The 16,014-nt window shown below is 65.8% G+C and overlaps 4 protein-coding genes across 4 annotated transcripts; 2 read left to right on the top strand and 2 right to left on the bottom strand.

The window, feature by feature from the left end:
* Positions 1–1,098: 1,098 nt before the first annotated feature.
* Positions 1,099–2,139, top strand: EMIHUDRAFT_450600 (hypothetical protein; the record flags this gene model as incomplete). The annotated part of the gene is made up of 4 exons (XM_005777094.1): positions 1,099–1,394; positions 1,508–1,676; positions 1,760–1,882; positions 1,955–2,139. Coding segments are annotated over 4 exons (771 nt in total), but the record flags the coding sequence as incomplete, so codon positions are not given.
* Positions 2,140–2,651: 512 nt separating this feature from the next.
* Positions 2,652–3,455, bottom strand: EMIHUDRAFT_206826 (hypothetical protein; the record flags this gene model as incomplete). Its single annotated transcript, XM_005777095.1, has 4 exons — positions 2,652–2,727; positions 2,857–3,089; positions 3,216–3,319; positions 3,419–3,455. 4 exons carry the CDS (start codon positions 3,453–3,455, stop codon positions 2,652–2,654), a joined length of 450 nt encoding a protein of 149 aa, XP_005777152.1.
* Positions 3,456–4,717: 1,262 nt separating this feature from the next.
* On the bottom strand, positions 4,718–5,234 carry EMIHUDRAFT_206827 (hypothetical protein; the record flags this gene model as incomplete). The annotated part of the gene is made up of 2 exons (XM_005777096.1): positions 4,718–4,741; positions 4,929–5,234. 2 exons carry the CDS (start codon positions 5,232–5,234, stop codon positions 4,718–4,720), a joined length of 330 nt encoding a protein of 109 aa, XP_005777153.1.
* A 10,146-nt stretch (positions 5,235–15,380) lies between these two features.
* Positions 15,381–15,961, top strand: EMIHUDRAFT_206831 (hypothetical protein; the record flags this gene model as incomplete). Its single annotated transcript, XM_005777097.1, has 3 exons — positions 15,381–15,419; positions 15,567–15,791; positions 15,860–15,961. 3 exons carry the CDS (start codon positions 15,381–15,383, stop codon positions 15,959–15,961), a joined length of 366 nt encoding a protein of 121 aa, XP_005777154.1.
* Between the last annotated feature and the right edge of the window lie 53 nt (positions 15,962–16,014).

A 16,014-nucleotide genomic window follows, 5' to 3' on the forward strand; every position in this document is an offset into this window, starting at 1 on the left:
GGGGGGGGGGGGGGTCCGGAAAAACCGACAGGAACCGGGACGGGGGGGGCCGCTGGGCCTGGGCGGTGGGCGGCGGCCTGCGGCAGCCGCCTGGCGTGGTTGCGCTTGCTCCCTCCAGCCGAGGAGCGGGCGAGTTGGTGGAGGGCGAGGGCGAGGAGGGCGAGGAGGAGGACCGCCAGCGCGCCTGCTCCGGTGGAGGGCGGGCTCTCCGAGTCAGCCGGGGGGGCTATGCCGGGGGGCGGTGGGGGCGGTGGGGGCGGTGAGGCGGCGCGGGAACCGTGTGCGGGAGGCGGAAGTTGCCGCGAGCGCGTGGCGAGGGAGGGGGCGCGCACCGAGGCCCACAAGGGCGACAGCCACCGCCACCGGGTGGGCGCCGACCTCCGTCAGGACGCTCGCGCCCAAGGCGGACCCGCCCAGCACGCCGCCGCCCGCCGCGCCAAGGCCCAACAAGGTTTCTGGAGGCGGCGGCGACGGCATCGGCGGCGGCGGCGAACGCAGCACCGAGGACTTCGTCGAGGGGCACGAGACGGTGGTGGCGTCGCGCAGGTGCTTGATGTAGTCCTCGAGGCGGCAGCGCGCCGTCTCGGGCTTGGAGAGCACCGCCTGGGTGCGTCAAGGACCGGTTTGTGGGTTGGTTGCTTGCGACACAGCTGTGGTCCGCGTGCCGGGGCTCTCTGCTGTGCTATCGGCGCCTGCAACGTCACGCTATCGAACTCGTCCGCGCGGTCGGGGTGCTCGAGTTTAAAAGATGCCTGCTTGCTGTGCGGGATCGCCACGCCCCCAAGCAGCGAGGCGCCCTCGACTTCGGACTCTGGGATCTCGACTTGGCACGGCCCGAAATCGACGGTGACGACCGTGCCGCCGACCCACGGCGCGATGGGTATCCGGACCTCGGCGGCAACTTCGTTGTCGCGGTACACCTTCTCGACCTCGATCTCGCCGTCGAGGAAGGAGCAGGAGGACATCGAGGGTCGCGGGGTGAGCGCCCGCCCGCACGACAGGCCTGTGAACGGCGTCGAGACCAGAAATTTGTTTTGGAGCGGCGTTCCGGGCCGGCGAGGGCTGCCGTCGCCGTGCTCGTCGCCGCTCTCCGCTCTTCTGGCCGCAGTCGCGAGATCGTGGGCGTGCCGGCTCCGCCTTCGTGTCCGCTCGACTCCACACACAAATGCTAGCGGTGAACAGACAGGCACGGGCTCTCGCCACTGTGTCGCTGCTGCTGCTGCAGGCCTCTTGCCTGCCGTGGCTCGACAACGCGACGCCCGGCTGGTTCGAGCCACCTTTGCCGTGGCTGATGAGGGCCGGCGGCGCGTGGGGCGTCGCGGCGGCCTGCTGCTTGCTCTACTCGGGCGCGCCACAGTGGCAGAGAACGGGCGTGGACCTGCTGCGAATCGTCGGTGAGCGGCGCAAGCACCGTGGCACACGCACGCACGCACATGCTCGCCGAGAGCATCGATCGAGAGCAGTCTTCAGCTAGCTCTGCTTTTGTAGCTGCTCGGTATCCGCACAGGCGTCGTCGCATTGGGCTGTATGCTCATTCTCTGCTTCTCTGCGATCTCCAGCGACGGGCGGTTGGGCAGCCCGCCCTCGTGCTACTCCTCAGCCGCTGCTGGCGGCCTGCCAGACGCTGTGCCTGTGCCTCCGCTGTGTGGAGCCTTCCCGACCCGCCTCTCGGCGTGGCGCGCCTGCAGCCCCCGCAACTCGCCCTTAACAGTCATGTACTACACCGGCCCTCCCCATGCTGATCTGTGTGTCGCGCAAGGTCGTTCGCTCTCCTGCTCGTCAGCCTGGCCGCCCTCCTCTCGCTCTCCCTCTCCTTGGCTTGGCGGGGGGTACCCCTCGCTGCCGCGCCCCTGCACGGCGGAGCACGGCCCAGCGACTACAGGCGGTCGCAGACGGCCGCGGTAGCCTGCGCCCGAGGAACGCCGCGTTAGCGAGGATCGCGATGCACGGGTAGGCTCGACGACGACGGAGGCTGGGGGCCCGAGGGTGCGCCGCTCTTCTCCCGCCGCGGGCGCCGCTCGTCCATGCGCTCTTCTCCGGGCGGCAAGCCGCGAGCCAAGCTGGCGCGCGGGTGGCGCGAGCACGAGGACGCCGACGGCTGCCCCTACTATCGCCACAGAAAGACTGGGCAGGTGCAGTGGCGGCCGCCGATCGACTGTCACCTAGGCGCGCCGGGCCACTGTTTACCCACACACACGGACTCCCTGCCGACAATTCGCTCAGAGCATTGGGCGTCTCATGTGTGTGAGCGAGCGTGAGCGGAACGCTGACTTGTGGTGTGTGTGATGCACGATAGGCGCGCTGGAGAGCGGCGCCATCACCGAGATTGCCCCCTCTGAGCAGGACGGCGGCGGAGGGGCGCGAGTCTCGAGCGGGTCGGATAGTGAGCCCGGATTCTTTTCGTCTTGATGGATGATGGTGTCAGAGATGGTTCGACGAGATGGTGTGCGCGCGATGTATTAACTATTATGAATCGTTGACTAACTCCGTTGAGGCTTGAGCGTTGTCTCTTCAGCTCATACTCATTATTTTGAGAGAGAGTCTCTTTTTTGAGTGTTTTTAAGTTTTATCGTCTCCGTACTCCGACTAAACACGTAGGAACATACGGTACTCAAACTCACCGCAGACGCTATTTTTGCGGATCACGTCGTTCAGACCCCCCCCTTCCGGAAGAGCAGCAGCGGGCGTTTCGCCCCGCCGCGCGCGCCTTGCGCAAACCCAGGACCTCTGGCGCCGTGCGCTCCGACTGCTGGCGCCGCTGCTGGCGCGGCGGCGGTCGCGGGCGGCACGGCCGCGGCGGCGGAGAGCTCCTCGCATGTGGCGAAGCCGATCTCTCCGAGCAGCAGCTCGCGAAACTGCGGCGGCTTGATCTGGATGGCGCCGTAGTTCCGCAGCAGGTGCGGCGCGAGGCCGGCGTTCTTGCGGTACGACGACCACGGCTGCGGCTCGAGGAGGAAGAGGCCGCCCGGCCGGAGGGCGGCGTGCACGCGGCGGAAGAGGCACTTGAGGCCCTCGTCCCCAAAGTGGAGGTGGACCCACTTAGAGGTGGAGAGGCAGAGGACCGTGTCGAAGGCGCCGCGCAGCTCGCCCTACGAAGAGGGGGCGAGGCGGTGCGTGAAGGCTGCTGTGCACGAGGGCGTGGGAGGCGAGCTGGCGGAAAGGCGTGCGGAGAGGTCTGCGAGGTCTGGGAGGTGGTGTGTGCGAGGGGGGCTCACCTCGCCCGGTGTGCCTTCCGAAGGCGGCTCCTGCGCAATGTTGAGGTGCGCGAAGCGGACGCTGCGCGGGTAAGCGGCGCCCGGCTCGAAGGGCGTCGACTCGTCTGTCGCGCTGCCGAAGCGGACCACGCAGGAGGGCGGAGAGGCAGCCGCGGCCGGGGCCGGGGCCGCCGCAGGGGCGGGGGACGGGCCGGGGGCGCGACCGAGCAGCATGGCCCGAAAGTCGTCGTTGGTCAGCATCGGGTCGGCGGTCTTGCTCGCGGCGGGTGCGGCGGTGGGTGCGGCGGCAAGCGGCGGCGCGACGGGGGGCGGCGCGACGCCCCCGTCGGGGACGAGGAGGGTGCGCGCGCGGCGGACGAGGGCCGCGTCGATGTCGAGCCCGGTCATGGAGCGGACTGCGTAGATGCGCGCGACAGACGCAGTCAGCAGCCCCGCGTTGCAGCCGATGTCGCAAACGTCGCGCCCCCGGAACCACTCGGCGCGGAAGCTGCCCAGCCGCGCGTCGACGGGCGAGCCGTGCCCAAGTGAGGCGGGCACCAGCCGGTACGAGTAGTAGTTGTCGTAGTTTCCGTACACAAAGGCAGCCTTTCGCCGCCCCGGCCCGCGGCCCGCCCCGCGGCCCGCCGCGCCACCCCCACCCAACGCCCGAGCAGCCGCGCCTCGGCCTCGACCCGCCCAGCACCCGACTCGCCCACCCGCCGCAGCGAGTGGCGTCGCGGAGGCAGTGCCCGCGCCATACTCCGCCGCCGCCTCGGCCGCCGCCTCCGACCCCTCCACCCTCGTCCCGGCCAGTCGAGCCGAAGTAGGCGCCTCCGTCCCCGCAGCTGCAGCCGCCGCGGCCTCGGCCGCCTCGGCCTGCTTGCGCTTCTGTCGCTGCGCCTTGCGCCGCAGCGTGTCGCGCGAGCCGGTGCCCGTGGCGTCAGCGGTGATGGCCGGCGCCGCTAGCCCCGACTCCGCTGTCTCGGGTGGCCCGGCGCGCTTCCTCTTTGACCCGCCTCGCTTTTGGCCACTCTTGGCGCCGCTCGCTTCGACGCCACCCGACGCCCCCTCCTCCCTCTTGCGCTTGTCTGCGCTGCCCGCTCGGCCGCTTGCACTGCGGCTGCATCCGCCGCCCTCTCCGCCGCCCTCTCCGCCGCCCTCTCCGCCGCCCTCCCCACCGCCGCCACTCTCCGCCTCAGCCACCTCGTGCTTGCGCTTGCGCTTCCGCGACTTGCTGCTGCCTCCCTCGCTGCCTCCATCGCTGCCCCCCTCGTTGCCTCCCGTGCTGCTTCTGTTGCTGCCGCCCTTGCTGCTTCTTTTGCTGCCTCCCTTGTTGCCGCCCTTGCTGCTCCCCTTGCTGCTCCCTTTCCCGCCAACCTCTCCTGCGCGCTGCTCTAGCGAGGCAAACGCGTCTCGCCCGCCGCTGCGCCGGGCGTCCTGCGGCCTCTCCTGTCGCCCGCCCGATTCCAGCACAGGCACGCGCCTGCCGTGGTAGGGGTCCACTTCAAAGGCGGCGCGAGCCGTCACCGCCGCCGCCATGACAGGCGCTGCAGCCGCCGTAGAGGACGCCGTGGCGGCGGCGAAGCCATCCGAGGAGCCAGCCTCGCGTGGCGTGGCGGCGCTGCAGCCCTCCTTGGCGGCTCCCTTGGCCTCGCGCCGCGCGCGGCGCTTCACGTCGCGCCGCGCCGCATGCCCCGATCGCTCGAGCGAGCCGTCGGCAGCCATGCGGTAGACTTTGCCGACTGCAAAGCCGGCCGCGTGCAGCTGTGCGGGTGAGGCTGCCGGCGGAGGTCCCTTGCGACGCGAGCGCTTGGGCGCGCGGCTGCTTCCACTCGCTCCGTCGACCTCGGGCGGCACAGGGTCAAAGCTGTCCCACTCTCTCGCGGCTGCCGCTGCGGCGGCGGCCGCCGGAGGCGCGCCCTCCGCCTCGCCAGCCTGGCGCGAGCCCCAGGTGTGGCCAGCGCCGCTCTTCGCAGCGGATCGGCGCTGGTTGGCGCGCAGGTGAGCGTGGACAGCGGCGGAGAGGTCTGCGCCTGCCATGGCTCGCGCCGGAGTTGACCGCGGGAATGCAGCATTCTTTTTCTACTTGTTATTGAGAAGAAAATACTCGCTCCGCTGGTTCACATAAACGCACAACCCCGGGCCCGAAATCGCACAGAAACAGTCACGCAACACAGGGTCCCAGGGAAGGCAACAGGAGAATCGTGCTTTTTGGGTTGGGTTGGGTTGTGAGAGAGAGAGAGAGAATTCTTGATACGAAACCACGACGACACACACCAGTCGACTCGCATCGGTTGCCTCCATGAACGGCGGAGCTATTCTCGCGCCCACACCACACCTGGCTCCAACGTGGACACGCCCATAGCTGGGGACACTACTAGGTCACGCATGGCATCACAGAAGTTTTATCTCTGGGCCCCGAAAGGCATCTCTAGCAGTGTCGTTACACATGCCCCCTCCCCTCCTGGGCGCATGCGCCTCACGTCTCGCCAGAGCATAAGCCCTTGGCGTGTGGCGAGACGAGTTTTTCGCCATCGCAGCGAGCAGCAAGCCGCCCGCCGCAAACAGCCGGAGGCATCGCCACGGCACTGGCTGCGCCGCGGTCCCGCACCCGTCGACGCAGCTCCCCCCGCGGAAGACCGCGCGTAGCAACGTCTTGACGATCGAGATGAGCGCGCTCGAGGCTCGCCCACCTACTGCCCCTGAGAGTTGGTTATGAGTGGGCTCGGCTCCCCCCCTTGGGATCGAAGCTTCCACGACCTCACACCCAACATCCCAGGCGGGATCAGAAGGGGACTCCACACCGGACACCGCCCGGGCACAGCCCCCCTACCCGTCGGATCGCACAGAGGGCCCCCTCGGAGCAGCCCACACACAATCACGCATCGGCAGATTGAGTGCCTGAGTCAGGCAGACAGCACAGACAAGAGGAGAGAGAGGAGAGAGAGAGAGAGAGAGAGGAGAGAGGAGAGTCTCTCTCTCTCTCTCTCTCTCTCGGTTGGGTTGTGGGCCTGGGTTGGGTTGTTCCGCGTAAGGTTGGGTCGTCGGCGCGAAGGGTGAGGTCTCGACCGCCGCCGCTCACGCCAGCGGACGGCCACCATCGGTGATTTTGGCTTCGCCACCGTTCAAAGCGTGCGCAATGCGCTCGCCGGCATCGAGCGAGCACGCCTGTCCGACGAGTGGCTTGCTGTGTGGACGCCTTCTTGTGGCTCTCGCCGAGAGCGTTTGCGTCCCGGCGGGTGGGAGAGCATGTGTCGTCTGATGTGTCACTGTGTGCGTCACATCGGTCTTGATAACAAGCACGGTCGATCCGTCGAAGCGATACACTCGTTCCTATCACGCTGGAAGGCTTGCACGGAGCTCTGTGCCGGCACACAGAAGAGCCGTGCGGCAAGAGAAGAGCTCGATGGGGAGCGAGAACCGCCAGAGGTGCTCAACCAGGTTTCGGAAGTCCGCCTTGATGCGGTCAGTTCCCCCCAGGTTTGACCGCGCAGCTCGCAAGACTCGTCGAGCACTCGCAGCCTTTCTGCGCCACTGCGCCTCTCTGACTCTGCAAGCTATGCGGGAAGAGCAGTTTATCCGCAATATATCGACGAGCTCGAGAGAGCCACAGGCTTTCGCTCGGGAGGGATTGAGTGCATCGCGACAGACTTCAGGCTACACCTGAAAATCTGACGGTTCTCGCTCCCCATCGAGCTCTTCTCTTGCCGCACGGCTCTTCTGTGTGCCGGCACAGAGCTCCGTGCAATGGCCTCTGGCCTGGCGGCGTAGGCCTCTAGCGCGCTCGCATCGATCGCGCATCGCAATGTCGATGTTACGTGCCGCGTCCATCCCTCCCGCTTCCACTCCTCCCTAACTTCTCGTTGTTTTTCTGGGTCGAGCATGTCGTCCCGCGCTCTCTCGAGCCGGCAGTGTGCCTCCCTCCACCGCGCCCCGTCGCACCCTGGCCTGCCCAGCCTCTTGTACGCCTCGTCATAAAGCGTCCCCACCGCCCCGGGCTCGCCCATCGTGTGCCTATCCCGCGTGAGCATCGGTCCGTCGGCCGGCGTGCACAGCACTCCTAGCTGGCTCCCCGCTCGTAGGATTCTATCCGCCTCGTGTATGTCGTCGCAACGCATCACCCTCCCTCTCCCCGAGTCGGGTCGGGCCCTTCTCCTGGGGGTCATGAACACGTCTCCGCCACCTGCCCCCTCGCCCTTCCAATTGATGCGTCGCGGTGCCACGCCCGCACCGTCTCCTCCCGCCGCCTCCTCCTCCCCTAGTCTCCGCCTCGTGTCCTCCCAGGTCACCTTGTTATCCTCGGGTATCTCCTCTTCCCACGCCTTACTCACTTCCAGCCCGGGCGTCCCCTGTACCTTCTTGCCATCCTCCTCTCCCGTTGCCGTCTTGTCCTTACCCCCGAGATAAAGTGTGCGCCGCTGCCAGTCCGCCTCTCTGGTGCGCACCCGCCCCTCCTCGAAAGTGTGTTCGGCGAGGTTGGGACCTCCCATGCACACCTCCTTCGCCGCTGCGCTGTACCCCAGGAACGCCTCTAGTACTACTTCCCATCCGTCTTTCCTGGCTCCGTCACACGTGGCCAGGGCGTCCGCGGCTTTCTTTTTCTCGAAGCCTGCGCTTCTCTCCCCGCGTCGCGCCTCCGCCTCTAGCCACTCCCTAAAGGTGGCCGCGACGCGTCGCAGCCGCCTGGCCCTTTCCATGTCCCTCCTCATCGCCTCTGTGGTGCCCATCTCGTCGTGCCGCACCCACGAGTCCTCCCAATCTCCCTCCCAGTTGCATAGGTATTCCCACCCCGTCTCCTCTCCCTCCTCGCCACCGAAGCACCTGGGCGCCCTCCTCGCCGCTGTAATCGAAGCCACATTCCAGCTACCCGCTCTCCATGCCTCTACCTGATTCGCATTGTTTTCTCCCACCAAGCCGGTTATTTCTTCCGTCGACCTTGTCGGACGGGCTAATTGGCAGGAATTAGCATTCGCTGCGGCGCGCTGCCCTCCCGCTCCGCCTGCCCTCCCTTTGCCTTTGCCTGGTGGCCTGCCTCGCGGCCTCCTCTGTGCTGGGCGCTCTCCTCTGCCCCTGCCGCCGAGGACGCTTGTCCTCCACTCGTCCCGCCGCTGCTGCAGCTCGGGCTCGCCGAGCTGGCGGCACAGATGGCGATATTCAGCCTCCTCTCGTTGCCCGTTTGCCAGTCCATGCAGGTCTCGGAGCTCGGGCCAAGTCATGAACACTCCTGTCGCTGCGTTGGTGATGTCCGCCCATGCTGCCACCCCGCGCCTCGCCAGGCACCGCGCAAAGTCACACGCACATTGCCCCTCGTATAGCATTGGGCCTCGCTCTGCTCGCTCCTTCTCTGTCACTGCCCATGCACTCGGGCGCAGCGGGCCCTTTGCCCTCTCTCTCCATCCTGCTGTGACGAGGGTGTCTGCTCCACTCCTCCACTTGGCCTTCAGGTACGCCTCGATGACGAGGTCATCTGAGAGTTCCTTCTCCCAGTCCCAGGGTGGCTTCCACTCGAGAGGGTTGTCGCTCCTGCAACCCAGGCGCTTCAGTGTGTGCGCGAGGCTGCTCTCCACAGCTAGCCTGGCTGGTTCTCCCTCCGTTGCACACAGCGCCCTGTCCACCTGATCCACCAGCGCAGCGACCGCATAGGTGTATGCGTGCTCCATCTCCATCCCTGCCCCCTCCTCTGCGTCGTACATCTGCAGCTTTGGCACTCCCACCGAGAATCTCCTGGCCCTGAGTGCGGAAGCCCGGACCTGTTCTATGGCCTCACAATCCTCCCACGTGATGACTGTTGACCTGCCATAGTATCCAATGATGCCGCTAAGTGCGAGCGCCATGTTGCGCCTCATCTGCTCCACGGTCAGGTGCGAGAGGTTCCCAACGAGCCACAGCGCGCGCTTGCAATCTCTCTTGACCCGTTCCCTCATGTCTTTTTGCCACTCGCCGCTTGCCCATCCCGGTCGTAGCTCGGTCCCTAGATACTTGTATGTCTCGTCTCCCACTAGCTGAGGGATATTTGTCCCGTCTGGCATCTTCATCTCGTACCCCGTCACGTCCACTTCCGCCCCCTCCTTCCAGTAGGTCGCGGACCATGCGGACTTCTTCTTCTTTTTCACCTGTAGGCTGTTTCCGCATATTTTGGTGACCAGCCAGGCGCACTCGAGCGCGAGCTGCATCGTGGCGATATCGTTGCTCAACAGCAAGCAGTCGTCTGCGTATACCAGCTGCGGCACGCTCTCCCCTGCTGCAGTGAACTCGAACCCCTGGCACAATTTGCTCACTGCTCGCTGCATCACCGCGAGCATGAGCTTACTCCGTGTAGGCGAGAGCAGACAGCCCTGGCCTAGTCCCTGTTCGATTTCAAACCTTGGGCTGAGCCCATAGCCCGTCTCGTATCTGCCTGTTAGCCCTGGCAGGTCGCCGAGCCCTTCCCGCAGTGCCTTTAGCACTCTCGTGACGTCCGCTGGCACACCGGCCCACTCCTCCACTCTCCATTGCACCTCATTCACGACGCTCATGAAATACGTGCCTAAGTCTATGTATCCCCTCACACACATCTTCCTTTCTATCATGCACTCCTCCGCGTGCAGCCTTGCCGTGAGCGTCTGCGCCGGTGCATTCATTCCCTTGGTGAAGCCGCTCTGCGAGCCCGGCACCGTGTGTGCCGCCGCTCGGTCGTATTCTGGCAGTAGCATGCGCATCAGCCCCTTCATCGATTGCGGTTGCACCCACAGGTCCCGTCTCCTCTCGAGCTCCTTCGGATCCTCCCCAGGCTTCATTGCCATCATAGCAATCCAATCATTCCACACCTTGGGATACTGCTCCTCCCGCACAATCTCCTGCAGCAGCCTCCAGTACTCCCGCTGCACTCCCCTCGGCGCAATTCGGATCAGGTACCCATCTAGTTTGTCGCTGCCTACAGCCTTTCCTTTCTTGAATTTCCTGATTGCCGCCTCGCACGCCGACCACTTCAACACGTTATCCACGAGCCGTCCTGTCCCCTCCACCCCCGGGGGCTGGACCTCCGCCCTGGCTGGTTTTGTCATTACTAGGAGCGCCTCGACCGCCGCCATGTCCGCCTCCCTCCGCGCGTTGATCTCCTTCCCCCTCCTCGCCGCAGCGTTGCGGACTTCGTCCCCTTGCACCACGTGTCTTTGCCAGACCTGCTCTCCCGTCGTCTGACAGGTTACCCACTCGCCTCCCTCATACATCGCAACCAGCTCCCCCCCGCCCGCTCTTCTGCCCATCTCCTTATTCAGAATCTCGAAGACTCTCCTGGCATTGTTGCCGCTATTCTCTGTTGCAACCTCCTGCATCACCTCTGTGAGTTTCTCCCCCCCGGTCCGCGGGCACAGGAGGAACTCCTGCTCAGCATCGCGTCGTTCGCGCTCACAGACCGCCAATGCCCTCGCGCGCCTCTCTCTATTCGCCAGCTGTGGCTGAGCCTCGAGGGCCTTCCAGAGCTGCGCCAGGTTTGGCTCCCTCCAAAAGCCCTCTCCCTCCCATTCCCTCCTATATCCGTCGCTCATCGTGCCGCTCCATTTCTTGACCTCGTGCCGTATCCTGTACCACTTCGCCACTTTCCATCGCAGCCTCTCTCTCTTGGACTTAGGTGGCGGCCCTCGGCCACCCGCCCCCTCGCTTGCCTCCCCGCCTCCTGCGGGCCGCTCCTCTCCGCCCACTTTGTCATCGTCCTTTGCCCTCCCGGTCGCGACCACCGCCCTGGCGTGTCGGGTGAGCACCCTCGTCAGCCTCTCGAGCCGTTCTGAGGCGCTTAGCTCCTTCTCCGCATCGGCCTCCACCTCGTCATCGAACACCTCCTGTACCGTATTTGTGAATCTCTCCTCCACCTCCCGATCCATGAATGTGCTCACCCCCCGCTCCCGAAACTCGCGAGGCCCTCCCACACCACCCACTCCTCCAAAGAATTCCACCGCCACCGCCCTGTGGTCGTCACCGCACACCCCCGGCATTGTGCTCGTGCGCCCCATACATGACGCGAGCCCAGATGTGACCACCCAATTGTCAATCTGCGTCCCTGCTCGGTAGGTGGCTTCGTCCGCCATGGTCAGCAGCTCTCTGCCTCCATCCCCCAGCATCTGCTGGAACAGCCTGTCCGCCAGGGTCGCCCTCTGTGCGCCCCTTTCCCTCAGCGCCTCCTCCGTCTCTGCGTTGAAGTCCCCCCCGATCATGTATTCTCCTCTCGTGGCATCTAGCGCCTCTGTTAGCTTCTCCCACGTCGGTCTCACCACCGTCGCCGTCCTCTGTCTCACCGGCATGTAGACCCCGAACTGCGTCCACTTCCTGCAGCTGGCCACTTCCTCTACCTCGACGCTCACTATTCTCCCCTCCTCAACTTCGGTCGCCACCGCTCTCCCTTCGGTGTCCCTGTTCTCTACTCGGATGTGGGTGGGGTCCCACACGATCAGGACCCCGGTATGCATCTCCCCCGAGATGTGGTCGCACCACCCTGGCGTGCCGCACCCGTCCAGCCCTCTGGTCTGAAGCAGGGCCACGGTCTCTTCCAGCTCTTGCCTAGTCTGTTTGGTGTCTGCGAGGGTGGCGATGGTCACACACCCCTGCTTGATGATCCCTATCACATCTTCTAGCTTCTCTGTCGTGTCATTCCCTGTATCTCTCACCCGACTCGCGCCCCCTGTCCCCCCTCTCAGCTCCTCGATCTCCTCCATCGTCTCACCCCGCCTTTCCAGGTGCAGCCCGCAAACGTTGAGCGTGAGACAGCACGCTCTCCGCTCCTTTTGCTCGCTTCTCCCTCCCCGCGCTTTTGCCGCTCCCCTGCCCCCCCCGCGCGCTCCACCGCGGCCCGCCCCCCGCCCGTTGCCGTGCAGCGCACGCATGAGCGCGTTCCACTCCTGTATTGACATTTGCCACACATAGTCTGCCGGCACCCCTAGGTGCTCGAGGTCGGGATCCGTGAGCAGTTCCTCCCCCCGCCTTGCCCTCTCCTCATCCAGCCTCTGCAGCAGGCCCCTGGCGTCAACGCGCCTTCTCCGCCTCCGTTCCCAAGATTGCGGCCTGCCCCTACCCTCTCTCTTCACGTCTCCGTCTCCTCCTGCTGGCTCCTGCTCCACAGGTGGCGCCCTCGGCTGTGTCTCTCCCTTCCCCTCGTCAGGTCGAGCCCCTGCTCTCTCCCGCCCCTCCCTGTATGCCGGCACGCCATAGAAGGCTAGGTGTGGGTCCATCTCCCTTCGCTTTTGCCCCCGCCACCACTCCCGCACACGCCGTTTTCGGGCTTGGATCGGCATTAGCCGTAGCGCCGCCTGTGTCAGTGCCCTGCGGTTTGGCGCCCTCCGTCCAAGTCTCCTCCGCCTATTCATCCTACTTGGTCGGCGCCTCTCCTTCTCTTTGCGTTTTTCATACTGGCTGGGCGTTAGTTCGTATGCTCCCCACGTGGGCCAGGGCGGGTACCACGACGGGTCGAAGTGTAGTGCTCCGATCCTGGGTATTGTTCCCCTCGTGTCCTCTCTGTCAGTGGTTGTGTTGGTGCCGGTTCGTTGCCCCAGCCTCCCCGTGGCCAGGCCCGGCGGCCTGCCTCGCCAGGCGAGCCACCCATGGTCTGGCCATCCTCTCACGCCCCGCGCACCGGCGGCTCTCCACACCACGGCCATCACCAATGCGGCCAAGGCCAGCCCCAGCCAGTGGGCATACACGGGCATAAACGCGCACTCGTCCATCCATCCAGCCGCCACACATGGGCAACCCCACCCCGTGGGCACATTCCTTGCCGAGACTCTTAGACAGGTATCTCGGCCGTGCCCGGCAGGCAGGCCACCCCACGGTTCAGGCCAAGCCCCTCTTGCGGCGTCAGTGGTTGCCTTCCGGCTCCCCGTGCAGCCCGGTCGTGCGAGCATATCAACTCCACGCGCCGCTAGCACGGGGTGTACCACGACCACTCGGCCAGGCCCAGAGCACCACCTGTCTGCGAGCTCTGCGGGCACAGCGGGCACAGCGGGCACAGCGGGCACAGCGGGCACAGCGGGCACAGCGGGCACAGCGGGCACAGCGGGCACAGCGGGCACAGCGGGCCTGACTGCGCCGCTCCGGATCGTCAGGTTCTCCACTCGTAGCCAGGTATCTCGGCCTTGCCGGGCGGGCAGGCCAGCCCACGGTTCGGGCCAAGCCCCTTTTGCGGCGTCAGTGTTCGTGTGTGCCTTCCGGCTCCCCGTGCAGCCCGGTCGTGCGAGCAAGTCGGCTCCACGTACCGCTAGCACGGGGTCTACTAGGGCTACTCGGCCAGAGGCCGCGGCGGCGACAGTGGCGGCGGCGGCGGCCATGGCCATCATGGGCAAACTCGGTCCACGAAACGTTTACGAAAACATCCAGGTTGTTACAAAGAAAAGAAAAGAAAAAGAAAACAAAACAGACACGCCAAACGAGGGATGGGACGAGGACAGGGTCCCCACCTGCACGAGCAGGATTTTGGAAGGACGATCAGGGGGACAGGTGGGCTCTCCTGCTCCTGACAAGGGACACGACAGGCTCGCAGCGCGGTGCGCGGTGGACTCCCACATCCACTGGCGGTCTCATCTCAGTCTAGCGACCTGCCTCCAGCTTGTCGCTGGCAGTCTCTCCTACCACAGGCACACTGACACAGGGGTGGCAGGGGCGGCGGCACGAGTCTCCCACATACTATGCGGGCCTCACTAGAGGTGCGGCCTGTGCGTGTCCTCGCCCTTGAGGGGGGAGGGGAAGGGGCTGTGTGTCTGTGCGTGTGTGTGTGTGTGTGTGTGTGTGTGTGTGTGTGTGTGTGTGTGTGTGTGTGTGTGTGTGTGTGTGTGTGTGTGTGTGCGTGTGCGTGTGCGAGCCGCCCTGAACGCCACGAGCGCGCCGCGAGCGCCGTAGCGCCGGCGAGCGCCGTCGGCAGCGCGCGACCGCCACCCAAAAGCGGAGGTACATCAGGAGCCGCAGCCGGCCTGCTCTATCAGCCCCGCAGCCGCGGTGGCGCGACCGGACCGCGGTCGCTCCAGGCGCCTTTTGGCCCCGGTTCGAATCGCGGTTGGCGCGCGCCCTCGCGGAGCGACGCGTGGCGCGCGACGCGCGCGCGTGCGCGTGCGCGCCCAGCCGAGCCCTAGGCCGTATGCCGTCTGCCGTCTGCCGTCTGCCGTCGGCCGTCGGCCGTCGGCCGTTGGCCGTCGGCCGCCGCCGCCGCCGTAGCGGCGGCGAGCGCTCGCCTTTTGCGCGACGCGCAGTGTGGACGCGCGCCGCCCAGCGCCGGACGTGCCGGAGCCGGTCCGGCGCGCGCGCGGGCGGCCAGCGCCTGTAAACAGACAGCTGCCGCCCACACGTTCAAAGGACAGGGGGTTCGGCACCACCCAGGTTGTTACAATTGTACGGATTTGCGCGCGTCCATTTCTTTCAAATTAAATAAATCAGCCGGATTTCTCTTCGATGCGGGCGCAGGAGCTCGCGATGACGAACGGCGACGGCTATCGGGTGGTGGAGACGCGCCCGTGGGTGAACCCGCTGGCGCGTGGTGCGGGACCCAACCCGCTGGCGCGTGGTGCGGGACCCAACTTTCCGGCGCGTGGTGAGGGACCCGACGCCGACCAGGAGGACTTTGCGCTCCGAGAGTGGCTCCGGTGCTCCTTCGAAATGTGCATGAGCGATCGCGACCGCGAGGTGGTGGGGGAGGCGGCGCGGGACCGGGAGCGGATCCGCCCGGTGGATGGAGGAGGCGGGGAAGATGCTGGAATGGGACTGGGGGAGTGAGCGGCTCGCGGTTGCCGAGTCGTGCCTGCCATCCCGTGTCGCGGAAGCGAGGCGGCTAGTGGCACAGGAGCTCTGGGTGGTGGGGTGGGACCGTGGGAGTGTGTGGGTGCCCGCGCCGCCTAGCTCTGCGGACGGGCCCCTCCACCCCTCACGTACAGGTCATGTAGTCCCCACAATCGCTGTCGTGGGATCGCTTGTCATGTGAGAGAATGCGTTGTGTTCTTAAGTGAAAATTCTTGTGTTCTAATTTATCGCTTTCTCTCTTTGTGAAACATTTTGTGCTCTTGCTCGGATTCGCTCGCGCGCCCCGCCAGCCTGTCTGCTATAGCCGCAGCCACTCCCAGCTGCTCGGTGTGAACAGAGTTCGTACACTCGAGATCCCTCGAGAGTTCACGCGGAGTCGGCTGGGGCTATACCAGACAGCCCGCCAGCCACATATTGCAGGATATGCGAGCTCGAATGACCGCCGTGCTCCTGCTGCCGATCGCCGCGCTGCCTGTTCGAGGATTCTGCAGGGCGCGTCTCCTGCCCACCGCTCCCGTCCACCACCCCCGTCCACCGCTCCTCCTCACGGCGAGGCGAGCGGATCGTCAAAGCAGCCGCGGCACAACGAGAGATTTCTCTCGGCCGCCGCCCTCGCCGGAGCTCAAAGCCAAGCAGAACAAGGTGGCTTCCATCGTCGGCGTGGCCTACTTCTCCCAGTTTGGAGTCATCCTCGCCGCCGCCCTCGCCCGGCTTGGGCTGCTCAAGCCTCCGCCCTTCAATTCGCTGACCAACATCGCCAATGCGGAGATGGAGCGGGCGGTCGCCGCGGGCGACGTGCCGCCGCTGATGGCGACAGTTTACGCACAGCAGTTCTGGATTGGCCTGGTGCGTAGAGATTCGACGGATGCAGGAGAGATCTCAGCCCGACCACGAGCCCCCGATTGCTTTTGCAGGTGGCGGACTACTTTGCTGGTGGGCAGGACGACGCGTTTCTTCCACAGTGGTGCGCGGACCACATCACCCTCTGCGCCTCCGCCGGGCTCACAAACGTGTGAGTGTTAGAGTTGTTTGGTATTATGAGGTATTGCTAAAAATCTCTCTCTCCGGG

This window comes from Emiliania huxleyi (genome assembly GCF_000372725.1).
Source record: "Emiliania huxleyi CCMP1516 unplaced genomic scaffold EMIHUscaffold_27, whole genome shotgun sequence".
NCBI classification, from domain to species: Eukaryota; Haptophyta; order Isochrysidales; family Noelaerhabdaceae; genus Emiliania; species Emiliania huxleyi.